General features: G+C 48.3%; 2 protein-coding genes across 4 annotated transcripts in view; one reads left to right on the top strand and one right to left on the bottom strand.

Annotated features, from left to right (window-relative positions):
• CG44812 (uncharacterized protein) lies at nt 1-421 on the top strand (the record flags this gene model as incomplete). Its single annotated transcript, NM_001299909.1, has 2 exons — nt 1-50; nt 175-421. The coding sequence occupies exons 1-2, from the start codon at nt 37-39 to the stop codon at nt 419-421; spliced, it is 261 nt and encodes an 86-aa protein (NP_001286838.1). The 5' UTR covers nt 1-36.
• The window catches only part of bs (blistered), a 33613-nt gene extending 25084 nt beyond the window's left edge, over nt 1-8529 (bottom strand). Inside the window, exons 1-2 of one of the 3 annotated variants that reach the window (NM_001299908.1) lie at nt 6716-8529; nt 2930-3178 (exon numbers count right to left, since the gene is read on the bottom strand). In NM_001299908.1, coding sequence (NP_001286837.1) covers nt 2930-3178; nt 6716-7300 — 834 coding nt within the window. In that variant the 5' untranslated portion in view covers nt 7301-8529. Of the gene's footprint in view, nt 1-1200; nt 3179-6715 lie in introns of those variants that run through there. The other 2 variants (NM_166667.3, NM_001144279.3) reach the window with 2 other exon arrangements.
• Between the last annotated feature and the right edge of the window lie 355 nt (nt 8530-8884).

The raw sequence follows: 8884 nt of genomic DNA, 5'->3' as shown, positions 1-8884 counted from the left end.
GCAGTTTTTACTGGTCGGGCTTCGTGGGCGGCTGGGATGATGATGCGCAGGTGAGCGACCATAGAAGGCGATCCGTGTAGCCAAGACACCCGCGCAGACTGATGGATCGCACTCTCGATCGGAGCCAGAAACACACAGCTACATGAGCATGTATATATGTATCTATCTATCTAGTGAGCAGCCCACTGCAAGTCGGCAATTAACCTTGGCTGGACAAAGAGTTGGCGGCGGCAGAACGACCTACAGCAGCAGCGGTACGAGTTATGGATTTTATTTTATCAGTCAGCTGGCAGGCAGCTACCAACGGCTACACAGAAAGAATTCGGGGCCAGCTCAGCGATACTTCGTGTATTCACTCGGTCGAGATTGTATCTTAAGTGCTAAACTAATGTGTACTGACCACGCTCAAAAGAGCCATTAAATGTGAAAAGGGCTTAGTTAAACGATTTCCCTTCACTTTCGGTGTGAACGCAACCATTTCTTTGTGTGTAGCGCAACAACTGATGACCTGAGCCGGCGTTGGTGTCACACCCACAACATTTGGCTTTCATTCATCGGCCCATGCTGAATGGAAAAACTGAGCCGAGCCGAGCTGAGTTGAGTTGAGTTGAGTTGAGCTGGGTTGGCTTGGCTTGGCTTGGTTTCGGATGGGGAGAAGCAGCGAGGGGCTGCGGCTCGGATCGTGGCACACGTCATCGGGGCAGCCAAGAGGCCAGTGGGGCCTACGCCAAGCTTTTGGCATTGAAAAGTACGAGCCAGAAACGCGATTTGCATGCCAAGCCGGGAGGAAAGTGAGGGGACCGACTGACTTGGCCGGTGGTGCATGACGAGCCAGTGGTGGCTCTGATCGATTTATGAACTCGTCGCCAGCATGGTTGTCATGACGTCACAGAGCCCCCGCAGCCAAAACTCTTTTATTGGGGTCTCTAGTGGAAGAAGCGGAAGCTCTTTGCAACATCGAAGGAAAATAGAAACGAACGTATCGAAATCAGAAATTCATTCATGGAGAGCCGACCCACTCGCCAGTGGGATTACTGCTAGATGGGATTGAGATGTGGGTAGGCTAGCAACTGGAAACGTTGGGTCTGGGTTCAGTCTTATCGCGGTGCTCTTAACCTTGCTCTTGAAACAGCTGGAAATATGCTTGGGTTCTCCGGTTTTGTTCGTTTTATGTTTATTATTTCGTAATATTGCGCTAAATAATATATATATATATTTATGTTTCTGATATGTAGATACTATTTTGTGGTGTTTTAAACATATGTTGTTGATGGCTTACTGGGTAAATTGCTTTAGGGTTATTGGATTTGCGTCGTTTTCACGATCTTTAAATAATAAATTTAACTAGTATGTAAGAAATTACTCGGCTTTCTGTTTGACAGAAAAGTGTGTTTCATTTTTTAAATTACGTGCTCTTGAGTATTTTCTCTAACGAAGTAAACATTAAGTTATAAATAAAATTAAAATGGATACGAGAGAACTTGCTTTGAGCTGTTTTAATTTGGTATTTAGGTATTTAGGTTCAAGTATGGGTACAATAAATATTAGTAGAAAGGCGAAAAGCAAACAGCTCAAATGTGAGTAGAAAGTGGCCATGTTGCACGCAGCGATTTGGAACTGGATTCTTTCTGAGCGATTCCTCATGCAACACTCCAGTTAGTAGGGGTCAGTAAAAGCCAATCGGATCGATCGAATAAACATAATACAACTAACATTAGGCTAACGAATCTGGAAAGTACGCTTAACTTTACGGAGCACGCTCATCACACACGCATTCACTCACACTCAGGAAAACGGCCGCCGGCGCCTTCGACGTTTATTGCTTTATATTATTTGCTATCAACTTGTTTTAACTAAGTTTCGTAAACGCACAGTAGCTGTTTACACTCTAGACTCTGTACAGCAAATACTTGCGGAAAGTATCCTGCTTCTGCTACTTCTGCTAAGTTGTGTGTGGTATTGCACTTGCGGCTTAACTTTAAGGACTAACTAAGCAGTCTCGGCTGTGTCTCAATGTGTCTCGATGTGTCTCTAGTGGTCTAGTTATCTAGTGGTTCGGTAGAATGGCACTGGGTTGGAAGCTGCAGCTGGGGGCACTGGGTCTATTGCTATGGGAAGTACGATGTACTGGGGAGGGGCTGTAGCTTGCTATGGCACAGTCGCCTTTAAGTAGAGTCTTGACTAGTATACAAAAAACGTAAATACATGTAATGTAAATTAATAAACACAAACACTGCTATCTGCGGTAAACAAGAACAAAACGAGCGGCGAGATCGTATTGGCCATGGATCCGAAATACGAACTACGGAGTACGCGTATCGAAGTTGCCATCAAGCCATTTGCTGCACTTTGGATCTGCTAAACATATCAACTGCTGTCTAACTAACCGGACTTGGTATTTGAGCGGGAAAACGTCGAGGAGCGGTCTTTTTAGACTTTAAAGCAATACACAATTTTTAAGTGGTCCATTCATTTTGGTGTGGTCTATGGAACTTCGTTAACTAGCCTGTACTTTACGCTAGTGGCAAGTAAAAGCCAGAAGGCGAAGCCCAGTGGATCATAGCATCCTAAAAGCCTATCTTAAAGGAACTGATAAAGAAAGCTTTAGCCTGAACAGGATCACCCCACACCCCTTCCGCTCTCACCGCACAACAAACCAAGTCCCGGATATTGCCTAGGAATCCTAGCCAGAAGCCTAGCGCTGCGCATGCGTGTGGGACATGTGCGAGTGCGTCGAATGCGGCGGCGGCACGTGCGGCACGTGGGCGTGGTGCCCGTGTCCGCCGTACTGGGCGTGGGAAAGCGGCGAGGCCTGGCCGCCGCTGTAGCCCGACTGCATCAGGCTCTGCTCGAGGCTGTAGTGCGAGGGCGGCGCCGGCGGGTGACCTAGATGAGCGTGCCCGTGGTGACCGTATATCAATTGTCTTACTTTCGAGTCCTCGTCGGCGATGTTGTAGCTGAGCTCCGTCTCCTCGAACCCGGTGGCCGACATCCGTTGGTCGCCGCCGCCCACACTGGGCGGATCCGGCGAGTTGAGGCAGGTCTGGATGAGCTGCTTTCCCGCCTCCGAGGTGATCATCGGCTGCAGCTTGCGCGTGGCAAATGTGTACACGTGGCCCGTCTCGCTGGCCACCAGCAGCATCACCTGCGTCCCGGTCAGCGTGGACAGCTCGTAGGCCTGAAAGTGGAGGGAGAGAGCAGAGGATCGTGGTAAGTACTCGATGCTATCTGAGTCTGTATCGCCTATCTGCGGACTGGAGAAGCGTGTGTGCCTCTGTTGCCCGAGCGGCACATAAATTTCCCCACCAAACTATGCGATTATGTTGCAGCGATAAGGTGCGTTAAGCGGGATCCCGAATGTGCCGGACTTTAAATTACCAGAGATGGCAGCGTGAGTTGGGAAGCTTGAGTTAGTCACCTAAACTTGAAACCGAACTATAGTATTTAGAAATTCTGGCTAGAAGTAAGCCCGAGGTAAGTTTAATTTGTAATAATCTTTATTATTAAAATCTGAGTGTTTATCTATTGCACTACTTAACTGCCTAGGTACCCATATCACTGTATGGTGTCACCCAAGCAATCGTTTACGTTTTGTAAAACATCTTTAATCCTCAATGATCACGGCCAACCTATTTCGAACCTCTATGCCAGAGAAATCGCCAAGTCAGGCCCTTCTTTCCCCTGTTTTTCTCACAGGACGCCCACGCAAAAGACCCGAAAGTCACGCAAGCATCGCGATGGAGCTCCATGGTGGACGTGGATAGTTCCCCGGGCCACAGACCGTGTTACTGCACATTAGACGGTAGCCTAAGCTGCCTATCAACAGCTCGTAATTACTATAAAAGCGATAAAGTCGAGTCAGTCTGGCTGGAAACAGTTTCTGCTGCTTTCCGCCACTTTTGCTGCCGTGAGTCGAAAAACACAGCGCATAAATAACTGGCCGACCGACCGAGAAGCAAACGCTTCGAGAACATTTATTAATATTAATGAAATTGTTGTACACATTGTTGGCTGAATTGCGATGGGGATTGGGTATTGGGTATTGGATACCGGGGATCGCATCGCACCGCATCGTATCGTATCGGATAGGATCGGATTGGATTGGGCTACCCCATCCCTGCCAGACATCGATTGGCTGCCAATTTTATGTGTAACATGTGTAAATGCAAACAATTGACACGGTCCGAAAGCGGAATCTGAATCGGATTCCGATTATTCTCGTTCTGATTCCGATTCGAAATCGCATTCGGATTCTGATTCAGATGCTGGTTCTGAGTAGGTGTCGATTGTGCGGCTAGGAAGGAAGGCTACTTGGGCACCGCGAGCAGGCCAACAATTCATGTCAATTTGAATTTCGAACAAAGACAAAAGGACACGACTCGGATTCGGGCGAGGATTGGGGTACGAGCGCGTTGACAGGACAAGAAGGCAGCCCCAGAGACCGCGACCGCTCCGTCCAGATGGAGAGTCATTTGTTAGAAGCCGATTGTTGCCTGTTTTCCCCGTATGTGGCAGAGGCCACAGCCTGTTGCATGTGGCCAAAAGGCGAGCCGACGTGGAGCCTCTTGGCCCGGCTTTCTGGGTCTTATCTGGGCACAATCTGCCGACGAGGCTGCGGCCTAAGCTTCCGTGCTGCAAGCTGGCCCCGAAACAAACAATTCCCAAGCCCAATCCCCAATCCCCAATCCCAATCCCAGGCCTCGTGATTTCAATTTAACACCTTTTGGCGGCATTTTGCGCCCGGCTGCCCTTTTAGCCATGGCCAATTGTTGGGAACTTGTCGATGGCTTCTTGTTCGATGGCCGTGCATTATGCAGAAGCCAGAAGCGAAAGCTGCGAATCCATCGATGATGCGGCCCACGCAATTAGGCTGGCCAGCAAATGAGATCACTTCTGGACATTAGCTCACTTTTCACTCTCGTCGCCTTTTTTGGCCTTTTGACCACCGCCACCCACGCCAAAAGAGCCCCGGCTCTCGGCCAGATCGAAATGACCAAAATTGGCCAGTGGAAAGCATGCCAGCAGGTTGGCGCGACAACTCTCTGGGCCAAGTTCATTGGCCGCAATTTGTTGGTTGGCTGCTAGGGATTCGAATTGGGATTGGGATGGCGGATTGCAGATTGCCTCTGCGCTTTTTGCTGCTACCGCTGGTAGCGCCAAGTCAAAATCCCATTGTCTGCCTGTCAACTGTCCGCCGGCTGGACATCGATGAGGGACCGCATCAAAGTCACCAAAACGATATTTTTTTGGAACGCATATTATGGAAGCGGCCTTTTGTCCCGGGCGTGCGCCTGTCATAAGCTCGGCCCCGAGAATCCACGTCCCAGGGGTCAAATGTTTTGGATACCCTCACCGATAAGGAAACACCATTTCGGGATCAACTGAGATTGGGTAAAGAGGAACAGTTTAACAGGTTTGGGTTGCTCACTTCCTCTAATTCAAGAATCATAAGTTACTTTGCGACTTAATAATGAAAGTAAATAAACTTCAGTAAATAAATTAAACTTATTAAACATTTAGTTTATACTTGACATTTTATTGCCATTCTAGCGTACAACAAGCTAAACGTTTTCCCAAATCTCCCCTTTTAAATTTAAGTGCTCCAACGTCTTTGTTTTTGGTCTGCTTGGGTCAAATATTTCATAAGATTTTGTGTCTTGGGCAAAGATCGTGCTGAGATCGTGATTTAGCGCCGCGATGTTGATGCTTTTTGTCTGATTTTGATCGGGGCTTGGTTCAGCTAGTGGCCAGGGAAGTCTATTTCAGAAATGTGAAAAATTTCATATACGGCCCCCAGATCGATGGAAAGCAGCAGGAGCTAATGCAGTGGCATTATGTAAGTTTGCGTGTGAAAATTGGTCATTTGAAAATGCCAAGGCAACGTTGCCAGTTGCAGCGACTTGTGGGCCACCATCCACAAGGAGCACGCATCAATTGTTTCGGGGGAGGAGTGCTCCGTGGGCAGGAGCCTCCTTTGAATGCAATTGCGGCGGCAAATTAACATTTTATGAAGCCGAAAACAAAGGCAACGCGGAATCGTGGGCTACCGCGCTTACACAACGCCGCCAAAGCGGCCAACAGTTGGCCAAACAGACGCGATCTGGCCAAAAGCAGAGGATCTGCGGCTACTGTTCTAGAGATGAGCAGAGGTACTTCGCGGGCACAGTGGTTCGGGTTTTTGAGTCTTAAATCAAATTGTTTAGCATTAGGTTTGGGATCCCAACATAAGGTGGCCTATAAGCAATTTCCAAGCAGAATTTGTATTGGTCCAATAAACATACTTCCAAGTGGAACTAATAATTGGTAATGGACACAAGAGAAAGATTTGAATATTTGAACTGACGAGTAATGTACACAAATGGTCTAACTGTTGGATATATCCATTGGGTACTTGATATTCCGAGATGGTTCTCCTATTGTGCGCCAGCTATCCCGACCACTGTGCCGATGGCCAATTGACAATAAATCCTCGCTCTTTCCGGAGGCAGAACAATGCCAGAGATGTGGGGGAACTGCTGGATTCCGTCGCAACTGAATCCCTGAAGCATTTATTAATTGCACATGCGCTGGAAACGTGGCCCGATGTCAACATCCCAATTGCAGCGCCAATCGTGGCTGGAATGGGGATTGGGATGGGGATCGATTTCGGTTTCGGGGTTGGGTTGAAAATATCGTTGGGGATGGGGATGGCGTAGGGGTGCTCCAGCGATCTTACCTTCTTCATTATGCCCGTCTTGCGCTTGGAGAAGGTCGTGTAGCGACGCAGCTTATTGTCGATGTATTCCATTTTGATTTTGACACGTCCCTTTGTCTTTTTGCCGTTGGCAGGCGGAGACTTCTTGTTGGGCAGCGGGTTGTAGTTGTCTACGCTGTCGTCGACGGCTCCGCTGGCCACGTTGTCCAGTCCTTGGAGGGTGAGTCCGCCGGACGAGCGGTGGTGATCCTCGTAGCAGTCGCTGCCGGAGCGCTTAAGGCCGCGTTGCTGCTGGGGATGCTGCTGCTGCTGTTGTTGCTGCTGCTGGTGTTGCTGCTGCTGCTGTTGTTGCTGCTGCTGCTGCTGGGAGGCGTGCTGTGGGCTGTGGAGCGTTTGGCACTGCGGGGCAGGGGGTGCTCCTGCCGCGGGATTGGGGCGCTGCATCGGCGGAACGCCGCCCATGTTCTGGAGCAGGCCACCGGAGGGCGGGCGGCCCGCCCCCAGGGCCGGGTTGCCGTACATGTCCGCCGGATCCGCCAGGCTCAGCCCTATGCTACTCATCGAGTAGTTGAGATTGTACCGCGAGTCACCTCGCGTCGGATCCATTCTGAGGTAAAAGTTCTCCACCGTGGAGCCGTAGAGATCCAAGGCACCGCGCGCGTCTATTATTGCGTTTGGGTTTCGGGTGCTGGGAATCTGAATATCTAGAATCCGGCCGCGGCACACTTTTCAGATCAGATCGCTTTATATTCCAAAAATAAAACCACACAGAAAACACTCAACGCGCGCGTTTCGCTGGCGTTTTCGGCCTTTTTGGCGGCGGCGGGCGCGTTTCTGGGGCGGTTTTTGTGCCCGTCTGCCTGGGGGCCAAGTTCTCAGTCGAGGAAAACGCTATAACTTATTAAAAACCCGGGTTTTTTTTGGCCAAGAACGCGAATTTAAGTTTCTTAAGTGCACGCACACACTTACGCGCGCACACACACAGGAAAACTGACAGCTGACAGTCCTGCAGTGTTGGAATGCGGCTGAAGTCCAGGGATGCAGCGCTCGTGTGTTGCGCAGTGTGGTCGTTTGGCGCGGAATTTGAATTTTGGTTTGTGTTTAATATTTAGGTTCTGGACCGCTTTTATGGCTTGTTTCCAATGGCTTTAAGTTTCTTTATGGCTTTTAATTTCATTTAATTGTATGTTATTTTTTGGTTGCAGTTCTTTTAGTATATTTTATTTAACTGGTGTTAAGAGTTTTTATCTTTGTTTGCCTTCTAAAACTTGTGATTTAATATTTAATGTTTACTATATGTGTTGTTTGTTGAACTGGTTTTAGATGATTTACCAAATCCTTTCTCGCGTTTTATAATTGTTGTGGTTTATTGGGATGTTTGCTATTTTCTAAAAGTTTTCGAAGGTTTATCATTGAAGACGTTCCTTCTCATCGCTGGCTGATGGTGCTTTATTCCTTTGATTATGGCCTCTATAAGTTGTTATCTCCTTAAGTCTTCCGCTTGCTGTCTGCTTGTCTCGAACTGATTGCATTAATATCCGTTTTTTGTAAAAATTGTTTAAGTGTTTCTGGTAAAAAAAATACGCCTAACTTTGTTTCGACTTCGTAGATTTAGTGCAGTTATGGGAAATATTTGTGTTTTTGTTTGTTCCGTATGCGTTGCAGTTGGTTTGCTTATTTGTCGCTAGGCACTTGTTTGGACTGTTTACTTTATTTGTGGCGATTTTATTGTGGTTCATTCCAAATACGAATTCGAAACGATTCGACGGGCTAAACTTGCGATCGATAGCTGGCGTTCGTTGTTCTTCAGATGGCGTGCAAATACCTAATAAACTTCAGCGTATTTCCACCAACGATGTTCGCTCGATATTCCAAACTTGGGCGAACCGGTTTCCTCTTTTCCTAAGAGCGCCGCGCTCTCTTCGATTTCGAACGCGAAGAGTACGGAGTACATAAAAACAAACCCCAATCCCCCATTCCCCGACCCAATCCCCACCCCCGTTCGGCGTCTTCCTGCTGCCGTCGTTCATTTTGCTGGCTTTATGGCTTAATTAATTAGATGGCCACGCCCCCATATGCATACCCATTCGCTGCGCATGCGCACACATAGATCGTGGATTTGGGATTCATATGGCTGGGTGGCTCATTGGCTCCTCCCCTTGAAAACTCGTGGTTGAGTTCGGTAATTAC

The sequence above is a fragment of the Drosophila melanogaster genome, chromosome 2R (assembly GCF_000001215.4).
Source record: "Drosophila melanogaster chromosome 2R".
Classification (NCBI taxonomy): Eukaryota; Metazoa; Arthropoda; class Insecta; order Diptera; family Drosophilidae; genus Drosophila; species Drosophila melanogaster.
The sequence above is the reverse complement of the archived record's forward strand: the minus strand, read 5'-3'. Positions and strand labels throughout refer to the sequence as shown.